Genomic DNA, 22,385 nt, shown 5'->3' with positions numbered 1-22,385 from the left:
GAAAGGGACCTGGGGGTCCTGGTGGACAGACAGCTCAACATGAGCGAACAGTGTGCTGCTGCAGCCAAGGCGGCCAACAGGATGCTGAAAATGGGACACTGCAATATAATACCATCTTGCAATTAATGTTGTTTTGTAAAAAGGTAAGGCAAATCGGCGGAAGTGGCATATGTTGATTTGTTCTTTACACTGCGGAATCATCCAGAGTGGCAGAAACAGTGTGGGACATGTCCACAAGATTCTATGGCAATGGTTTTGAAAGGAGGAAAATGTGGTGAGAACTTGAAAAAGTGTTGTTCTACTTGTGATACTGGATACTTTGCTTGAGGAAACTGACAAGAAAATGGTATGGTGTTGTGGTTTAGCCGGCAGCTCAGCCCCACACAGTCGCTCGCTCACTCCCCCACCAGTAGATGGGGGAGAGAATCAGAAGGGTAACGCTCATGGGTTGAGATAAGAACAGTTTAATAATTAAAATTAAAAGAAACAACAAAAGAAACACAATGTAAAGGAGAACAAAGAGACGCGCAAAGCCCCGGGGGAGGGGGGAAGCGAGGGGAGAGGAGGAACGAAACGCCAAAACAAACCGCATGCAACGCAGCCGCTCACCACCCGCCGAACCGACGCCGCAAACTGCCCCCCTTAATATACTGGTCATGGTGTCACATGGTATGGAATGAACATGCCATTGGCCAGTCGGGGTCAGCCGCCCCCACCATGGCCCTGCCCCTCCCAGCCCCCCCGCCAAGTGGCAGAACACGGGAAGCTGGAAAGGTAGCTGACCCCCACAGTGAGGAGAATTAATCCCTTCTCAGCCAAAACCAGCACATTCTCCACCCCTTATTCCATACCATTTACACCATTCCCAGGTGCCATACGATGCAATACAACCATACCAACCACCACCCCTCCCCTTCCCATCCTTTACCATAATACACAGACATCATTCCCTTAGTTCATGGACCTTCCCTGTAAAATGTTCATTAAAATGTCCATTGCGTTCACCCAGTCCATGACTCTGGGCTCCATCTGTTGTATCAGTCTTTCTGGGTGGGAGAGATGGTGTGTGGCATTGGGTTGCTGCATACCGAGTCAGTCATCGTTCCATCACTGCTGCACGGCTTGTTTCACAGTTTATCTTCCATGGGTTGGGAGGCTCGTACTCTGATATCATTGATACAACACAGAGGTGACACACAATATTATATAGCAGTTTGCATTGTGCCATTCAGTTCATTGACTGTTTTCACCCAAAATCAAATCCCCTTGAGACACACATCAGATTTCTCCATCCTCCCGCATCACCCACCAAGTGCACCCAGGTCCTCGAGCAAAAGCAATCCTATGAATGGGTTTGCCTTTACCTGAGGCAGGAAGAACCCAGACCATTTTGGCCAGCATACTTTTTGCGTGCACTACAGGGACTCTATCCCCTTCCACAGTATGTAGGATTTCTAACTGGGCAGGGCCAGCTCGGTTGGCAGATCCCCTCGTGTTGACTAACCACGTGGCTTTTGCTAAATGTGTATCCCAGTGCTTGAATGTTACACCCCCACATTGCTCTCAGTGTAGGTTTTAACGGTCCATTGTACTGTTCAATTTTCCCAGAGGCTGGTGCGTGATAGGGGATGTGATACAACCACTCAATGCCATGCTCTTTGGCCCAGGTGTCTATGAGGTTATTTCAGAAATGAGTCCCATTGTCTGACTCAGTTCTCTCTGGGGTGCCATGTCGCCACAGGACTTGTTTCTCAAGACCCAGGATAGTGTTCCGGGCAGTGGCGTGGGGGACAGGATATGTTTCCAGCCAGCCAGTCGTAGTTTCTACCATTGTAAGCACATGGCCCTTGCCTTGATGGGTTTGTGATATAGTTAATCTGCCAGGCCTCCCCACATTTATATTTCAGCCATCGTCCCCCATACCACAGAGGCTTTACCCGCTTCGCTTGCTTGATTGCAGCGCACATTTCACATTCGTGGATAACCTGCGCAATAGCGTCCATGGTCAAGTCCACCCCTCGATCACGAGCCCACCTGTATGTTGCATCTCTCCCTTGATGGCCTGAGGTGTCATGGGCCCACCGAGCTAGAAACAGTTCACCCTTATGTTGCCAGTCCAGATCCACCTCAGCCACTTCAATCTTGGCAGCCTGATCCACCTGCTGGTTGTTTCGATGTTCTTCAGTAGCCCGGCTCTTGGGGATGTGAGCATCCACATGACGTACCTTTACAACCAGGTTCTCTACCCGGGCAGCAATATCTTGCAACAATGTGGCAGCCCAGATGGGTTTGCCTCTGCGCTGCCAGTTGCTTTGCTTCCACTGCTGCAGCCAGCCCTACAGGGCATTTGCCACCATCCAGGAGTCAGTATAGAGATAGAGCACTGGCCACTTTTCCCATTCAGCAATGTCTAAGGCCAGCTGGATGGCTTTTACCTCTGCAAACTGGCTTGATTCTCTTTCTCCTTCAGCAGTTTCTGCTACTTCTCGTGTAGGACCCCATACAGCAGCCTTCCATCTCCGGTGCTTCCCCGCAAGACAACAGGACCCATCGGTGAACAGGGCATACTGCTTCTCATTTTCTGGCAGTGTGTTATACAGTGGGGCTTCTTCAGCACGTGTCACCTCCTCCTCTGGTGATAATCCAAAATCTTTGCCTTCTGGCCAGTCCATGATCACTTCCAAGATTCCTGGGAGACTGGGGTTTCCTACTCGAGCCCGCTGGGTGATCAGTGCAACCCATTTACTCCACATAGCACCAGTTGCATGGTGTGTAGAGGGGATGTTTCCTTTGAACATCCAGCCCAGCACTGGCAATTGGGGTGCCAGGAGCAACTGTGCCTCAGTACCAACCAGTTCTGAAGCAGCTCGAACCCCTTCATATGCTGCCAATATCTCTTTTTCAGTTGGAGTATAGCAGGCTTCGGACCCTCTGTATCCCCGACTCCAAAACCCTAGGGGTCGACCTCGGGTCTCCCCGTGTGCTTTCTGCCAGAGGCTCCAGGTAGGGTCATTCTCCCCGGCTGCAGTGTAGAGCACATTTTTTATATCTTGTCCTGCCCGGACTGGCCCAAGGGCTAGTGCATGAACTATTTCCTGTTTAATCTGTTCAAAGGCTTGTCATTGCTCAGGGGCCCATTTGAAATCATTCTTTTTCTGGGTCACTTGATAGAGAGGGCTTACGATTATACTGTAATTTGGTATATGCATTCTCCAAAAACCCACAACACCCAAGGAGGCTTTTGTTTCCTTTTTGCTAGTTGGTGGAGACATGGCTGCTATTTTGTTGATCACATCCATGGGGATCTGACGATGACCATCTTGCCATTTGATTCCTAATAACTGGATCTCTTGTGCGGGTCCCTTCACCTTATTTTGTTTTATGGCAAAACCAGCTTTCAGAAGGATTTGGACTATTTTCTCTCCTTTCTCAAAAACTTCTTCCACTGTGCTGCCCCACAAAATGATGTCATCAATGTATTGAAGGTGTTCTGGAGCTTCTCCCTGTTCCAGTAGTCTGAATCAGTCCATAGCAAATGGTAGGGCTGTTTTTCCACCCCTGGGGCAGTCGATTCCAGGTGTACTGGACACCACTCCATGTGTGTCGTGGTTCAACCTCAGCTGGCAACTGAACACCACGCAGCCGCTCGCTCACTCCCCCCTCACCCCTGTGGGATGGGGAAGAGAATTGGACGAGCAAAAGAACTTGTGGGTTGAGATAAGCACAGTTTACTGATTACAATAAAATGATAATAATAGTACCAATGATTATTATCATAATGACAATAATGTTAATATAATAAAAGGGAAAAGGAAGGGAAACAGAAAAAAGGAGAAAAAACAACACAGAAAGACAAACGATACAACCGCTCACCACCCGCCGACCGACGCTGCCCGTCCCCGAGCTGTGATTGCCTCCTCCCGCCCCGGCCAGCCACTCCCAGTTAACATACTGGGCATGATGTTACATGATATGGAATATCCCTTTGGTCAGTTTGAATCCGCTCTCTTAGCTGTGCCCCCTCCCCTCCCGGCTTCTTGTGCACCCAGCAGAGCATGGGAAGCTAGACATGTCCTTGACTAGTACAAGCGCTACCCAGCAACAGCCCAAACATCTGTGTGTTATCTCAACAGGTGTTTTCCCATGCTAATTTCAAAGCACAGCACTATACCAGCTAGAGTGAAGAAAATTAGCTCTATCCCAGCTAAAACCATGACAATGTGAAAGCAAACTGTGGCCTGCACTCTGCTGCCAGAGGGATAGAGAACAATGCATTGGCAATATCAGTTGTGGCATACCACTTGGCTGCCTTTGACTCCAGTTCGTATTGAAGTTCTAGCATGTCCAGCACAGCAGCACTCAATGGTGGAGTGACTTCATGCAGGCCACGATAGTCTACTGTTAGTCTCCACTCTCCATTAGACTTCCGCACTGGACATATGGGACTGTTAAAGGGTGAGTGGGTCTTACTGATCACTCCTTGGTTCCTCAGTCGACGAATGAGCCCATGGATGTGGATCAGAGAGTCTCTGTTGGTGCGATATTGCCGCCGGTGCACTGTTGTGGTGGCGATTCCACCTGTTGTTCTTCGACCTTCAGCAACCCCACAACAGAAGGGTCCTTCGAGAGACCAGGCAAGGTAGACAGCTGTTTAATTTCCACCGTCTCCAAGGCGGCTACATCAAAACCCACTTGTAACCTTTTGGGTCCTTGAAATACCCTCTCCTGAGATAGTCTATGCCAAGGATGCACAGAGCCTCTGGGCCAGTCACAATAGGGTGCTTTTGCCACTCATTCCCAGTGAGGCTCACTTCGGCCTCCAATACAGTTAGCTCTTGGGATCCCCCTGTCACTCCAGCAATGCTAATGGGTTCTGCCCCTATATAGTTTGATGGCATTAAGGTACACTGCACGCCGGCGTCCACTAAAGCTTTATACCTCTGTGGATCCTATGTGCCAGGCCATCGTATCCACACAGTCCAGTAAACCCGGTTATCCCTTTCCTCCACCTGGCTGGAGGCAGGGCCCCCCTAGTCCTGATCATAGTATTCATCACTCACTTCCGGTAAATATGAATCACGGGTGTCTCTGTTAAGATCAGTCAGGCCATCAGCACTTCTGCTCCTCTGTCTGGAGAATTGCTTACGGGAAACTGGAGCAGCAGCTCTCCTGGAGAAACTCCCCTGAGTAATTGTTCTCCCTTGCTGCTCACGTACCCGTGCCTCTAAGGCTGAGGTAGGTTTTCCATCCCACTTCTTCATGTCCTCTCCGTGATCACGCAGGTAAAACCATAGGGTGCCCCGTCGTGTGTATCCCTTCTCTTGAGCAAAGTGACGGTTACTCCTAATGGCTGAGATACTGGTCCGTACTGGTGGGGAGTAGGACCTATCTTCTTTGAGTTGCTGGACCTCTCGGGACAGTTTCTCAACAGCAGAGACGAGTGAGGAAGAGAGATTCGCTTCATATTCCCGGAGTTTATCAATCAACTCAGCCACCGTTGGTGTCTCGTCATCTTTCCAGGACATCACTGCCAATGAGTTTGCATACGAGGATGGTGCGCTCTGTACAAACTTCCGCCACATGGGTCGCGTGCACTCGGCTTCATCTGGATCTTTGGAGGACCGTTGATCATCCAGGTCACCATAAACCACCTCAAGCACGGCTAATTCCCTTAGATGCTGAATGCCTTTCTCCATGGTCATCCATTTTCCTAGGCGAAATACAATATCTTCTTTGAAGGGATACCGCTCTCTCACCGCGGACAGGAGCCGCCTCCAGAGGCTGAGGGCTTGTGTTCCTTTTCCAATTGCTTTATCAATGCCCCCTTCCCTAGAGAGGGATCCCAGTTGTTTGGCTTCCTTCCCCTCTAATTCCAAACTACTGGCCCCATTATCCCAGCATCGGAGCAGCCAGGTGATAACGTGCTCACCTGAATGACGCCCGAAATCTTTCTGTATATCCCGCAACTCACTCAAGGATAGAGATCGGGTAGTTTCCGTTTCTTGTACACATTCTTCCTCTTCCTCCTCCTCTTCTCGTGATGGCCCTGGTTCCTCGTAATCTCTTTCTAAACGAGTTGACCTTCTCTTCCATGATTTCTTCTTGCATATAGGGGCGACTGATACTGGCACAGGTTGGTCCTCTGGTTTAGCTGCAATGCATGGCACTGGGGTTTGAGTAGCTGCAGTGCCTGTCGTGGGGGTTTGAGTGGCCGCAGTGCTCGTCACTGGGGTTTGAGTAGCTGCAGTGCCTGTCGTGGGGGTTTGAGTGGCCGCAGTGCTCGTCACTGGAGTTGGAGTAGCTGCAGTATCTGTCGTGGTGGGTTGGGTGGCCGCAGTGCTTGTCACTGGGGTTGGAGTAGCTGCAGTATCTGTCGTAGGGGGTTGGGTGGCCACAGTGCTTGTCACTGGGGTTGGAGTAGCTGCAGTGTCTGTCTTGGGGGTTTGAGTGGCCGCAGTGCTTGTCACGGGGGTTGGAGTAGCTCCCTTCTCTTTCCCTTGGGGGTACTGAATAGTGTTAAATAGGGCTCGATAGGCATAAGCCAGACCCCAGCACATTGCAGTGATTTGTATCTCTCTGGAATTGCCAGGGTGACAACATACTTCCTCCAAATGTTCTACTAATTTTTCAGGATTCTGCACTTGTTCAGGGGTGAAGTCCCACACCACGGGGGGTGCCCACCATCTTAGGCATTTGCCCATACTATCCCACATACCCTGCCACCCATAGCTATCGAGCCTTGGGACAGATCTCTGGATTATATTCTTAACTTGCTTACTAACCTTAGACAGATCTGATACCACCTGCCAAAGCAATATCATCAGATGTATCTTAACTACACAAGGATGTTCAAGATACTGAAAAGTTGTTGTAATGAAGGAGGAGACATTACATAAGATAGCAGCTACGGTGCCATTCTGTATTTCCTCCATAAAAAACTCCTCAGAGGAGGAGGTATAATTGCTAATTGCCTCCATGAGGTGGTAGCTGTAGTACAGTAATGGCTTCCATGCAAGACCTAAATAACCGATAACAGTCAAGGCCAGTGTTTTAATAACAAGTCTCCTAGGCAAAATATCTCTAATCACTGCAGAGCACAGCAAACTGACAAAACCAACAGCAAGTTTTAACATGTACTTTACAATCAGCATGGTAAAGACTGGACAAACTAATACTGAGAACAGATGAATCAATGCTGTGACCAGCAACTGTTATTATCTCAAACCCTTCGTGCCCCACGTTGGGTGCCAAAAATAGACTGTCGTGGTTCAGCCTCAGCTGGCAACTGAACACCACGCAGCCGCTCGCTCACCCCCCCACCCCTGTGGGATGGGGAAGAGAATCGGACGAGCAAAAGAACTTGTGGGTTGAGATAAGCACAGTTTAATGATTACAATAAAATGATAATGCTAAATGATTATGATAATAATGACAATAATGTTAATATAATAAAAGGGAAAAGGAAGGGAAAGGGAAAACAGGAAAAAAAAACATGGAAACACAAACGATACAACCACTCACCACCCGCTGACCGACGCTGCCCGTCCCCGAGCCGCGATTGCTCCCCCCTCCCCCGGCCAGCCCCTCCCAGGTAGCATACTGGGCATGACGTTACATGATATGGAATATCCCTTTGGTCAGTTTGAATCCGCTCTCTTAGCTGTGCCCCCTCCCCTCCCAGCTTCTTGTGCACCCAGCAGAGCATGGGAGGCTAGACATGTCCTTGACTAGTATAAGCGCTACCCAGCAACAGCCTAAACATCTGTGTGTTATCTCAACAGGTTTTTTTTTCCATGCTAATTTCAAAGCACAGCACTATACCAGCTAGAGTGAAGAAAATGAACTCTATCCCAGCTAAAACCATGACACTGATATAGTGGAATATTATTGATCTAAGATGGAAGTATTGAAAAGATGATTATTTCAAGACTTCCAAAGGGGGGAAATGGAACCAGAGTGATGGAATTAACCAACCATGGATGTTGCTATACTCCTTGTACAGCCCTATCCACCTGGACATGAAGTCTGGGGACATGGAGTATATCAATCAGTGTATCTGTTTCCATTCCTCCCCATCTCTTCCCTCCTTCTGCTTGGTGGCAAGAGGGTAGGGGATGCTCTGCTTCTTGTGGAGCCTCCATCCACTGCCTTGGCCCCAGGGATGATAGGGTGCAGCTCCACCAATCTATCTCCCTCTCACACTCCCTGATGCTCCTTAACCTTTCCACTTCCTCCTTCAGCTCTGCCACCAGGCTGAGCAGATCATCCACCTGGTCACACCGCAAGCAGCTGCTGTCTCTGCTGCCCTCAGGTACGAGTGCCAGGCTCAGGCACTCCCTGCAGTCGGAGACCTGGACAGCTGCGTGTTTATGTGGGGGCTCCGTCTGAGTCACCACATTCCTTCTGGCAGTGGTTCTCAGGCATGTGGAGACCACGGCTAGGGCCTCTCCTGGGGCAGGGTGATGACAACTAGCTGAGTTACTCGTTAGAGCCTTTAGAACAAGGAAAGGGACTGTGCCCCACCCGCACGCCTGCCCGATTGAACTGCTGCTCCACACCCTTCTGACGCGCCATGCCACGCCCTGTTTTCCCCCTCCCTGGGGGCTGCTTTTGTATGTGCGGGGGGTTTTGGCGGTCTTCACTCTTGTCCCCACCCACGCTGAGTGAGAGCTCCCTCACGACAGGAGCTCACTCCTTCCGGCTCTGGAGGGGCAGGCTGGGATACCCTCTCTATCCCTGCGATTTTGCTTTTGAATTTGCGCTTTTGCTGCGGTTTTGCCGCGGTTTTGCCGCTTTGGGAAGGATCCTCCAGCATGACCCTCTGCTCCGGAACCCTTCGCCTCGGAAGCTTCCAATGCTACTATGTACTATCAATGTAGTACAATCTATAAGTAACATAATACAGATTTTATAATACAACTTAACTTATGATTTCTAATCACCTAAGTAGTACAGAATTTATCCTATTGGAGTGCTGGGATGGAGGGCTAGAGGCTGTTCAGAAGGGATAGGCAGGGCAGGCGAGGTGGAGGAGTTGCACCATATGTAAGAGAGAGGTGTGACTGTACAGCCCTTACAGTTAGAGGTGATGTGGTTGAGTGCCTCTGGGTGAGGATTAGGGGGATGAAAAACAAAGGAGATGGGTGCCTACTACCAATCGCCCAGCCACGATGTTAGTACTGATGAGTTATTCTACAGGCAATTAGGAGAAATCTCTGGATCGGTAGCCCTTGTCCTTATGGGAGATTTCAACTTCCCAGGCATCAACTGGGAATATCATACTGCTGTGACAAGCAAGTCTGGGAAATTCCTGAAGTTTGTGGGAGATAACTTCTTGTCACAAGCACTCAGTGAGCCAACTAGGAAAGATGCCCTCCTAGACTTGTCATTTGTGAATAGAGAAGGACTCATGGGAGATGTGAGGGTAGGTGGCTGTCTTGGCCACAGTGATCACAAAATAGTTGAGTTTAAAATTTTTGGTGTAATGAGAAAAAAGGTCAGCAGAGTTGCTACCCTGGAGCTCAAGAGAGCAAACTATAAGCTATTCAGGGAGCTAGTTAGCAATGCCCCTTGAGAATCTGCTTTTGAGGGCTTAGGGGTCCATGAGAGCTCGTCAGTCTTTAAAAACCACCTTTTAGAAGCACAGGATCAGGCAAATCCCCTGTGTCACAAGTCAAGCAAGCAGGGCAGAAGACCAGCTTGGCTGAATGGGGAACTCCCTCGTGGAACTCAAGAGGAAAAAGAAATGGTATTATCTCTGGAAGCCAGGTGAGGCTTTGCAGGAAGATTACAGAGCTGTGGTTCATGTATGCAAGGAGAAGACACAAAAGGCCAAGCTCCACTAGAGTTGAAACTGGCCAGTGTTGTGTCAGACGACAAGAAAGGCTTTTTAAAGTACATTAATAGCAAGAGGACGTCTAAAGAAAACATTGGACCGATACTTGCTGAAGATGGTCACCTGGCTAATAGGGATGAAGAAAAAGCAGAGGCATTCAATGCTTTTTTTCTTCCCCTCAGTCTTTAATAATACTGATAGACCTTGGGCCGCCCGGTGCCCTGAGTCAGAGGACCACGAGTGTGGGAACAGTAGCGGCTTTCCATTTGTGGACACTGAAATGGTAAGGGACCAGCTGTATCAGCTGAATGTTCTCAAGTCCATGGGGCCTGATGGAGTACTGAAGGACTTAGCAGATGTTACAGCAGGACCCATCTCAAGCATCTTCCCAAGGTCTTGGGAGTCTGGGGAGGTCCCTGCTGACTGGAAGCTAGCCAACATTATTCCGATTTACAAGAAGGGTACGAGGGAAGACCCAGAAAACTACAGACCTGTTAGTCTAACCTCAGTACCTGAAAAAATTATGGAGAAGATAATTCTGGAGGCTACTGAAAGGCATTTAAAGAACAATGCGATCATCAGGCACAGTCAACGTGGGTTCACAAAAGGAAAGTCCTCTTTAACTAATCTGATATCCTTCTACAATAAGGTCACCCGCCTAAGTGGGTGAAGGGAAGGCAGCGGATGTAGTTTTTCTGGATTTTAGTAAGGCTTTTGATACTGTGCCTCACAGCATCCTTCTGGACAAGTTGCCCAACTGTGAGATGAGCAGGTACACGGCGCGCTGGGTGAAGAACTGGCTGAAGGTCAGAGCTCAAAGGGTTGTAATGAATGGGGCTACATCTGGCTGACAACCAGTAACCAGTGATTTTCCTCACGGTTCAGTTCTAGTGCCTGTTCAATATTTTTACCAGTGATCTGGATGCAGGAGTGGAATGCACCATTAGCAAGTTTGCTGATGATACTGAACAGGGAGGTGCTGTTGACTCTCTTGAGGGACAAGATTCTGCACCTGGGATGGAGTAACACCAGGCACAAGTATAAATTGGGAGAGAAGTGGCTGGAGAACAGCCCTGCAGAAAGGGATCTGGGGATGCTGGTTGACAGCAGGCTCAATAAGAGTCAGCAGTGTGCCCTGACAGCCAAGAGAGCAAACTGCATCCTAGGGTACATTAAACGCACTAGATCCAGCCAGGCAAAAGAGGTGATTATCCTACTGTATTTAGCATTGGTGCAGCCTCACCTTGAGTATTCTTGTTGATGTTTAGCCCCAGCCAGCAACTCAGCCCCACACAGCTGCTAGCTCCCGCACCAGCAGGATGGGGGAGAGAATCAAAAGGGTAAAAGTGAGAAAACTCATGGGTTGAGATAAGAACAGTTTACTAATTAAAATAAAACAATAACAGCAACAACAACAACAATATAATGGAAACGGAAATTAATGAGAGGCAAAACCCGGGTGGGGGTGGGGTGTGTGGGGAGATAAACAACCAAAACAAATAAAAAGTGATGCAACCACTCACCACCTGCAGACCTGACACCAGTCCCTGAGCAGCAACCCCCCCCCACGCCAACTCCCCCAGTTAATATATTGGTCATGACATCATACGATATGGAATATCCCTTTGGCCGGTTTGGGTCAATTGACTTGGCTGTGGCCCCTCCCCTCCTGGCTTCTTGCCCACGGTGGCAGAGCATGGGAAACTGGAAAAGTCCCTAACTGCTATAGGCAGTACTTAGTGACACTTAGTGGCTACTTAACAACAACTAAAACATCAATGTGCCATCGGCACTATACCAGTTACAGTGAAGAAAATTAACTCTGTCCCAGCCAAAACCAGCACAATTGTGTGCAGATCTGGTCCGCACAAGTTAAGAAGGATGTTAAGGTACTTGAATGCATCTAGAGGCGGGTAACAAAGCTGGTGAAAGGGCTGGAAGGAATGTCCTATGAAGAGCATCTAAGGAGTCTGGGTTTGTCTAGTTTGGAGAAAAGGAGGCTGAGGGGTGACCTCATCGCTCTCTACAGCTTCCTGAGGAGGGGAAGTGGAGAGGGAGGTGCTGCTCTCTTCTCCCTGGTATCCAGTGACAGGACGTGTGGGAATGGCTCAAAGCTGTTCCAGGGGAGGTTTAGACTTGATATTAGGAAGCATTTCTTTACCGAGAGGGTGGTCAAACACTGGAACAGGCTTCCTAGAGAGGTGGTCTATGCCCCATGCCTGTCAGTGTTTAAGAGGCATTTGGACAATGCCCTTAATACTATGCTTTAACTTTTGGTCAGCCCTGAAGTTGTCAGGCAGTTGGACTAGATGATTGTTGTAGGTTCCTTCCAACTGAACTGAACTCAACTCCTCTCATAATTTCTTATATAATAAAGAAACAGCTCTTGAACCTTTAGGATTTTTAAAAATAATATGAATGCATCTGAAGTTCTAAGGGTTTGTACTTATATAGTTTAATTTCTGAGTGATTATCATATGCAGGATCAGATTTGAGCTGGCCAGTTCATGTTCACAAAAGAAAATCGAGCTTAATTTTTTTTTAAGCTTATAGTACCTGTACATTGTTTATACCTTGAGGCTTCACTAACGCTGAAGATAGCTGATATTGATATTTATAGCTGTAAGTAATTAGGGTATAATTATATACAAGTGTACAATCAGTTCTAATCTACTTATCTTTTGGGGGATTTACCAGTTTATAGATGAAGTCATTAGTTAATATCAATACAAAGACCATAAGTGGTGTGGTCTGATCAAATGGGAAATGATAGAAGGAATCCACAGGGTACTGGCTGACTGTAGATGACTAAGCTACCAAAGTGATGAAGCCATAAAAAGGGCAAGCTATTATTAAACAGTCCCAATATGAGTTCAGGCATTCTGTGCATTGTTCTCAGTAATGAAGACAGATGAGCTAAACCTGAAACAGGTGATGAAAAAGAGCTGCTAGAATGATTGTGGCTTTTAGAGTAGGCATAGGTAACTGGGTTTAAGATTGAAGTGCTTAGTCAACACTAGTTCAAATGTTTTTTCCAGGCTCTAGTCTGTTCATGGAATACTGCCACTACATACTAAATCCTGGGCATAGAGGTCAAAAGTTTGTTTGTTTTTTTTTGTGTGTGTTTTTTATTTCTTTATGGCATGTTTGCAGAAGCAAAAATTTGGACTGGATCCAGGAGGTTTTCTGGGATTAGTCAGCATTAGCCGAAACTCAAATCTTCCCTATGATGAATTTACTTGTTTTTATTTTTCCCCTGCAGAAGACACCGAATACAGTGGGTAATATTGCTGAAGGGGCAAGAGACATTTTCAGTGAACCCAGGAAGAAAACCATAATTGGAGTCTTTCAACAAACTAGGGAAAGCCTGAAGAAACTCTTTATGCTGTACTCATATTTAGCAATGCAAGAAAGTCTGAGCACAAATCTAGACTGTGTGGAGGCTGAAGAAAGAAAATATCTTCTCAGGTTGTTGAGCAATTGTTGTCCATTGTCTTAGAGGTCAGGTTTCCTTTCAACCTCTCATGATGTACATAATGAATATACATTTTATCTCAAGTAAATTCTGTGTATGACTTGTAGCAATTTTGATTTCTTGTTTGAGCTAGTCTTCCTTGCCCAGTTTCCTACATGTGGGAATTGAGAGCTCTGTTCAGCTCCTTTGTCCCTGAGGCAATTGTTTAAGGTTCATAGAATGTTAACAGAGCTTTAAGGTTAGCAGAACATTAAGTACTTTAGAGCAGGATGCACTGGCTTCTTCCCAAGCTTGTCATTTAACTAATTGAAAGAAAACAACCTTGCTTATAACATTTTCAGCATTCCCAACATTCTTCTCAAATGTACTGTTAAAAAGAGACTGCAGCATCTACAGTATGGAACATAATCATAGTTGTGTGACTTAACCTGTTGCTGCAACTGCTGATCCTGCACCTATAATCTCGGATTAGATTACTGTGGCTAATGTACACGAAGACTACTGAGAATAATTAAGAAAACTAGACATATAAAACCCCAGAAACATCAAGTAGTTATATGCTGTCCAAAGCTAGGTCAAAGTATTTAATTGTACTGGTTTTGGCTGGGATGGAGTCATAACTTTCCTCATAGCAGCCCATATGGTGCTGCGTTTTGGATTTGTGACTATAACAATCTTGACAACACACCAGTGTTTTGGCTATTGCTGAACAATGTTAGCACAGTGTCCAGGCTTTCTGTTTTTCCCACTCTGCCCCACCGGGGAGTAGGCTGGGGAATGAGCAAGAAGTTTGGATGGGACAGCTGACCTAAACTGGCCAAAGGGATATTCCATTCCATATAACGTCATGCTCAGCAATAAAAGTGGAGGGAAGGGTTTGTTTTTTTTTTTTTTTGGGGGGGAAGGTAGCTGTTGTTCAGAGATGGCTGGACATCAGTCTGCTTCTGGAAGGTGGTGAGTGATTGCCTTTGCATCACTTGTTCTGTTTTTATTTTCTTCATCTTTCCTTTCTCAACCCCTGAGTTTTCTTGCTTTTGCTCTTCCTATTCTCTCCCCTGTCCTGCTTGGGGCAGTGGGGGGGAAGTGTGGTGCTTAAGCTGCTGGTGGGGGGTAAACTACAACATTATTTTTCACACACTGTTTTAGGAAATAAGTAGTGGTGTCAATTTTTTAAATATACATACCTAAATGCAACTTTGAGATTTACCTACAGTCATATTTATCAATGCATTTTATACATAGTAGATAAATAGCCAACCTTATCTGTTATCCAAGTTTCATTTTTACAATGTTCTATTACTTGCACCCAAAGTTAGCCAGTTTCCATAAAGATTCTATCAGCAGCTTGATTATTTTAAAACCTGATTTTTCAAGTTTAAAAATAAGATTCATGGTAGTCTTACATCACACACAAGACCAAACAATACATATTTTATAAAATGGTTTAATGGATGCATGCATGTCTGATATAGTGATAAGAAATTTACTGAATTCTAATTATTCACTGTACAAAAGCATTGTGATTTACCTGGATGGATACACAGTCCTTGATGGAAGAATTATTTAGACTGAATCAGTGGCACATTAAAGAATAAAGCTGACAAGATCAGGTCCCTTCTGCATATTCTTTTGACATGATTCCAGCAAGAGAAGCAACACAGTATAAAAAGTATACAGGAAAGATTGTTCTTACCATAGCCATCAAACTCTGAAAACTGTAAATACAAGTTCAAGTGGTCGAAACAAAGTCATAATAATTGTAACCAGTCAGAAATTACAGTAAGAAATGTTATCCAGTTACATGTAGCTGTCAAACAATGCATTTCTTTCCTTGTCAGTTGATAATTCTTTTCCAACAAGACAGAAAAACTTTGGCAATTGCAGGTGTTGAAAATAATTTTCAAAGTTCAAGACAGTCACAGCATTTTCTTTGCAGAAGGTAAACTGTACACCAAGGCTCAGAGGCTGTAAAAACTGGTTCCAAGTGGGAAAAAAGTGCAAATATCCTGCACAGATAGTTTAAAAAGCTGCTGGTACAATAATTCACTAACAGAATCTTTGTTTTCTTTTTGCATAGTTCACACATCAGTGGGAATGTGATAAGGTGTGCTATTTGGCAAGAGCAAAAAAAGTGATACTTGTGTGAGTTGCCACGTTAGACATGCTGGATCCATGCAGAATTCAGTTAGAGAGCTGCTACCTGATGTTGTTAGACACTGAATACTGATTTTGTTTTTGTTGAAGCAGTTCTGTAATAGCCAACAGCTTCTTAAGAACATGCTGTAGAAAAAAAAAAAACACAAAACAAACCAAAACAAACAAAAAAAACCCCAGTACAACCCTACATTAGCAACTAGAAAAAAACAAAACCCATCTTGCTTGAGAAGCATCTTCAACATTAACCTACCAGACTCAGAACTAGGTAGTTTAAAATATACTTAACCCACACCCCATACCCCCCCAGCTCCAATTCCCTAGTCACTAAGACATTACTTCAAAAGGCAACTGTAAAACAGCAATATGAAATTTATCTGCACCCGTGGAGACCCATTAAGTCTTGCCAACTTAACCTCAGAGTTTCAAAATGAGAGAGAGTTCTCCTATCTGTTAAAAACAATCTGTAAACCAAAAATCCATTCTTGGATATTGTCCCCATGTGAAAGTGCAGAACTGTGCCAAGAAAATGAAAAAGAAAGTGTGGTGACCAAAAAAAGAGGTGATAATACAATTTACTTCTGCACAGGCAAAACTACCCTCTGTTAACTTTCTGAAAACCTGGTCATTAAAATAAACCAAATGCAACTGAACATACACATAAAACAGGCTGAGAAATTGTATTGCTAACGCACTGTCAGGAGTTCAATCATTTTTTCATTATGGTAGAACTATGTTCAACTACAATAGGGTAATCCTGAACCATTAGGGCACTTACAGGAGGAAAAAGGGGAAAAAATTAAAGAGTTTTCTTTATGGAAACCCATGAGGAGAAATTACTCCTCTGAAGCAGAAATATAAGTGTATTGTGAAATTATATCACATCTGTAATCATTAAGTACTTCAGATAAAGGCCTTGTGAAAATTATATCCTTTACCTGTAAACAACACATATTTAGTACTGAAAACTTCTACTATCCTGCCTTGCCAGTCTAGCCATCATTTTTGCTTTGTCAAGACTAGCAGTAGCTCTAAGTGAATTATGAACTTGAACACGATTGATTTTCTTTCCCCTCATATGTCACTGAAGAGGTAAATTGTAGAAGTCATTAAACTGGATTAGTTCTGAACTGCTATAATGAAGCATTATCTCCTTTTTAATTCCTTGAGCTTTCTTCTGCCAAAAATGATTAAATACAAATATATTTTTACCTTTTGCAAAATCATAAGAGTTCCCAGTAATCTCCTTACTTAAAAAACATTACTACTGAAAAATGCATTATTTGAGTAACATCTGCTGCCAGGAGAAAGAAATATATATTTATCATCTACCTGGGTTTAAATTAAGGCCTTAAAAGAGTCAGGATATAGGAAGCCCAGTCTTTAAACCATGAGAATAATAAGACATCTGATTACAAGAAGTTATTTTGAAACAATTAAATTAAAAACTAATTTAAAAACTACCTCTTTGAAAAAGAGTCATTAAATAAGTAGTTTAAGCGGATACTGATTAAATTCTAGGAAGACCATCTCTAAACAAAAAGGTTTTCTATAGTACACCTGACCCTGTCCCCAAATCATTAGCATTAAAAAGGGAAGACTACTTAAATTATCTCCTGCACAGCACAGTATACTAGTTCAGCATACCAAAACATATTACTGTGCAATAAGTAGAATTGCTGACTTGAAGTTCAGAGATAAAGAAGTCATTATCCCACTCTACTCAGCGCTTGTCAGGCCACACCTGGAGTACTGTGTACAGTTCTGGTCCCCGCTATACAAAAAGAGATGTGGACAGGCTGGAAGGGGTCCAGAGAAGGGCCACCAAGATGATCAAAGGACTGGGAAGGCTGCCATACGAGGATAGGCTGGGAGAACTGGGTTTGTTCAGCCTTGAGAAAAGGAGGCTTAGAGGGGATCTCATCACTGTGTACCAGTACTTAAGGGGTAGCTACAAAGAAGATGGAGACTCCCTTTTTACACGGAGTCCCATGGAGAGGACAAGGGGTAATGGACACAATTTGCTCTTGGGGAGATTCCGATTGGACACGAGAGGGAAATTTTTCACACTGAGGTCAGTCAACCATTGGAATAATCTCCCCAGTGAAGTGGTTGACTCGGCCACATTGGACACCTTCAAGAGTCGTCTGGACAGGGTGCTGGGCCATCTTGCCTAGACTGTGCTCTTCCTAGAAAGGTTAGACTAGATGATCCCTGAGGTCCCTTCCAACCTGTGATTCTGTAATTAGTAGACCATAGGCAAGTATATTACTTTTGCAGTATTTTGAGACAATGCATGAAGTCTTGTGAATTTTTTTCCTCTTAAAAAATAAGTTTTCATAAAAGCTGTGTAGAAGATTAATAGTTGGAACAGAACACTCATTTACAGTGCTTGCTAGAGAAGTTTGCCCTGTTTGTTTACACATGTAATAAATCAGGAAGCAAAAATGAAGTAGTGATAGAAAGCTAAGGCAAATACATTTAGTTATTTAGTTCTCAATTAGAAGAACTAGATCCTAAAACTAGAGCCTGTCAGGAGACAGTAATTTCTTGGGTTTAGGCTTCATCTAGAAACTAAACAAAAAAAAAAAGGCAAAAAACCAAAAGCAAACACCCACACCCCCCCAAAAAAAACACCCCACCACTAAAACAAGAAAATAACCCAACCCACTGCTTTAAAACATCTTTGGTTTTGATGTATAAATACTTAGTTCATAGTTTTGAGCTTCCTTACAACTAGCAACCTCCTGGTGACATGTACATATTATTTATCACTCATACTGCTGGACAGAATAATTACAAAAGAATCACGATATTAAGCAATAACTCAAGACACACTCTGTCCCTGTGATTTTTGTCAGCCATTGTAGTTTACCTGCATTACACCTCGCTCATTACTGAGTGTCCGAAGTTCATCTGAATGTGCCACACACATCTCATGCAAGGCTGCCAGATAACGAGATAAGTCAGTTCTAGAATGCTCTGTAGTGTCTGGAAGCTCCGGAACATTCTTTAACAAAAATTATGAGAGCAGACTTAGAATGGTGAGTAGCCAGGCATATAAGAAATTAAATTACATTTCTACAGACCTGCCAACAGCTGTTTTGATACTGCAAGCAAGTACCACAATGTTTTTCTTCACAATTAAGTCTTCTGTCCAGGTTATCTAATACAAATTATATATTTCCTCATCTCCACAAGCATCTATTTTATGAATTATGGTTACACACTTCACATGGACAGATTACTAAATATAAAGCAATTCCTATTCTTACTAGGAGGGTTCTACTAAAAGATTTGATGTTGCTATGCTATCTCTGAGCTGCCTAGAAAGATAATGAGAAAAGAGATTCATATTATATCCTCCCCCAAATGAGGGGGATACATCCATCAGGTGTTGGGGTTTTTTATTTTAAATTTAAAACAGACAACAGCAGCAGCAAAAATGGACACCAAAAAAAACCCCAATCAAGTCAGTAAATCTGTTAATAAAATAATGGAATTAAAACAGTAGATTAATCAGTTATTTTAAAACCCAACAGTTTTCTGAGTCCTCATGCATAATCTGCCATTTAAAGAAAAAAAACAGTCATAATATGCAGAAGTTGCCATTTAACCATAAAAAGGTGACATATGGCAGTCCACCTGAATGACACGCTTCAAAACACTCATTCTTATAGATTATCAAAATAGTCTGATATGTCTTCTAGGTCACTTTTTATGGATCAATTCAGGAAGCTAGGCACATTTATTTAATCTTCATTTTTAAAACAAAATCTTGGTTTAAACATATACATATAAACATAAATGAGTTCCTAACTTGTTATAGCTATCATACACAAAACAGTAACAGTTTCAAAGTGAACTGCAATTATTATTTTCTTTTAAACTCAACATCTAGAATTCATGCAGTGAGACATTTGATAATGTATAACTGAAATGGAACATAATATTTTTTTAAAGCTTCACTTTTTTCAATCTTGGGTCAAAACCATATGACAAATTACACATAAGAATTTTTTGATTTAAAATATTTTTTAAAAGATTGGTATTTTTGGCCAAAAGCCCTAATCCTTGGGGGAAAGCTCAAATAGATTTCATGTCTACAGCAGTACTAAATGAATAAAATCTTTCTAACAGGACATTTGATTGGTTTTAATTCTCTACAACAGGCCAGCAATCTGCAGTTCCTAAACATGCATAAGAAAAATTTTTCAGTAACAAGCATTCAAAATTGTGTGGAAGCTGATGCATTTTTGAGCTAGTTAACAAGAACTGTAAAGAATTTTAATTTACAATGTTGCTGTACAACTTCCAATAATACTTTTTTAAACCACTTACCCCAAGTTCATCTAAGAACATGATCATGCGATGTTTGTTACTCTTGATGAATGGATTTACCCCCTCCATATATGGCTCCTAGTAATTTTTAAAAGTATTTATTAGAACAAATTTATACTAATTTAATAGTCATACCTGAAGTGAACACATTGTAATCAGAGACAAATGACACTGCAAAACACAAATGTGTCATCTGGAGTGATTTTATTTTTTCAAGTGAATTTATGACTGGTGTACAACCAGTCAAAAGATTACACTTTTTGTATTCTGAAATTGTTTATATATGCATTGTGACATGAAATTTTACATTTCTGAAATATTAAAGATGGACTTTTTTTCATTGCTGCTATCTAATGGAGAAAACACTTTTAGAGGTAACATCAGGACATAAGCGCCCTCCTTCTTGTTCTTTCATTAATGCTTACATTCCAAGTTGTGTGTGTCAGACAAATGGCTTTATAATGGCAGCCTGAACTCACTTTCTTTCATTATGCTCAAGTCATCAGATTTTTATTGTTCAACCGTGTTGCGACTTGGGAACCAGTACAGACCAGTTGTTGCTGGCATTCTTTTAGTGATGCAGTAGGAACTTCATTAAAAGCTGAGGCTTTTTAGTGCAACTTGTAAAACTGATTTACAAAAGTATGTCAAGCAATATGAAAATGAGTACAAATAAAAGGGGCATTTCAAAAGGCTGTACCAACAGAAAACGCCAGTCTAAGGAATAAGTAGAGGAAAAGTGTGTGTGCATAGGAGGGAGCCAGAGGTTGGTAGTTGTTCGTTTGTTTCAGAATTGAAGTACTCTATATCCAAGCTGAAAGTTTAGTCCTAATTGGTCTCAATTTGAAAGTGAATTATTACATACAGCATATAAAAGAACATGGGTGTGGAATGTATTTCAAGGTTCTGTACAGAGACATGCCAGTATTACTGAAAGATGTCTCCCCATTTTGACATCAAATAATCAATGGCAATACAAAAAGGGTCCCATCATCTACTTAAGGCAGATGATACATCCTTCTTGAACAGATTCTTTATAATCACAGATTTCTACTCTAGCATTTCTCAGCTCTTTTTGATATGGATATTCCTAAAGAAAATTTACCCATTTTACCATCACATAGATGTTTTCTTTGTGGAGGGATGGCTGCCTGCCTCTCCTCTCCTACTTTTCCAACTCAAACATCCATCTAGTTGACCAAGGGAAGCCAGTAGATGTGGTGGTTTTGGATTTTAGCAAAGCTTTTGATACTGTCTCTCACAGTATCCTTCTGGATAAAATGTCCAGCACACAGCTAGACAAGTCCATAATACAATGGGTGAGCACTTGGCTGATGGATCAGGCTCAAAGAGTTATAATAAATGGGGTTACATCAGGCTAGTGGCCAGTCATCGGTGGGGTTCCCCAGGGCTCAATTTTAGGGTCAGTGCTCTTTAATGTTTTTATAAATTATCTGGATGCAGGAATCAACCATACATTAAGTAAGTTTGCTGGCCATACTAAACTAGGAGGAGCTGTGGACTCCCTTGAGGGTAGAGAGGCCTTACAGATAGATCTGGATAGACCAGAGAGCTGAGCAATCACCAACTGTATGAAATTTAACAAGAGCAAGTGCCGGATTCTCTACCTGGGACAGGGTAATCCTGGTTATACGCACAAATTGGGGGACAAGAGGCTGGAGAGCAGCCCCGCAGAAAGAGAGCTGAGGGGTTGGGTTGATGGCAAGTTGAATATGAGTCAACATTGTGACCTGGCAGCCAAAAGGGCTGACTGTGTCCTGGGGTGCATCAAGCACAGCATAGCTAGCCGGTCAAGAGAGGTGATTGGCCCACTCTACACTGCACTGGTGTGGCCCCACTTTGTGTGCAGTTTTGGGCACTAGAGTGTGTCCAGAGGAGGCTGACCAAGATGGTGAAAGGTCTTGAGGGCAAGACTTATGAGGAGCAGCTGAGGTTACTCGGCTTGTCCAGCTTGGAGAAGAGAAGGCTGAGGGATGACCTCATCGCAGTCTACAATTTCCTCAAGGTCACTGCTGTTGTTCATACTACCAGATTCAAAATCTTCATGGTATGTACCAAATCATTCACAGAAGTTTCTAGATGGCTCATTCTCAAATGATTGACTCCTCTTTCCAATTCAGCCAGAATTTATGCTACTGCTCAAGTTTAAATCAATACCCTGTTGAGCTCCAACTGAAGAGCATAGAAGAAACTGTGGGAACAAGGCTTCCTTGCTGATGAAGACACCCAGTTCACACATCAGGATTTGCACAAGAAAACAGCAACAGATTTTTGTCTGTATTAAACAGGAACATTGAAATATATTGGAAATGCAGTTCTAAGCTGTTCTGTGTAAAATCTTATTTCTGTGTAAAATCATATTCACCTTAGCTCCAAATTCAACCAGATTTGCTAAGTTCTGCACAGACTTGGCAACCAGCGTTAGCGTTCTTGCAGCTGTAGGGGAAGGAGAATCTGATAGGAATACAAAGTAGAGAGTTACTGGCCGTTTCATTTAAAACTTCCAGCAGTCACATGAAAGTTAAGCTCTTCTACAATTTGTTATTTATCATGGAATTA

General features: G+C 43.6%; 1 protein-coding gene and 1 long non-coding RNA gene across 3 annotated transcripts in view; one reads left to right on the top strand and one right to left on the bottom strand.

Annotated features, from left to right (window-relative positions):
• Positions 1-22,385, top strand: part of LOC142049262 (uncharacterized) — a 363,337-nt gene that overhangs the window by 220,415 nt on the left and 120,537 nt on the right. The window lies entirely within an intron of this gene.
• The window catches only part of LOC142049261 (ras GTPase-activating protein 1-like), a 132,659-nt gene continuing 125,012 nt past the window's right edge, over positions 14,739-22,385 (bottom strand). Inside the window, exons 22-25 of the mRNA XM_075076768.1 lie at positions 22,192-22,280; positions 19,806-19,883; positions 18,340-18,474; positions 14,739-15,590 (exon numbers count right to left, since the gene is read on the bottom strand). Of these exons, the coding sequence (XP_074932869.1) occupies positions 15,507-15,590; positions 18,340-18,474; positions 19,806-19,883; positions 22,192-22,280 (386 nt within the window). The 3' untranslated portion in view covers positions 14,739-15,506. The remainder of the gene's footprint in view (positions 15,591-18,339; positions 18,475-19,805; positions 19,884-22,191; positions 22,281-22,385) is intronic.

The sequence above is a fragment of the Phalacrocorax aristotelis genome, chromosome W, assembly GCF_949628215.1.
Source record: "Phalacrocorax aristotelis chromosome W, bGulAri2.1, whole genome shotgun sequence".
NCBI lineage: Eukaryota > Metazoa > Chordata > Aves > Suliformes > Phalacrocoracidae > Phalacrocorax > Phalacrocorax aristotelis.
The sequence above is the reverse complement of the archived record's forward strand: the minus strand, read 5'-3'. Positions and strand labels throughout refer to the sequence as shown.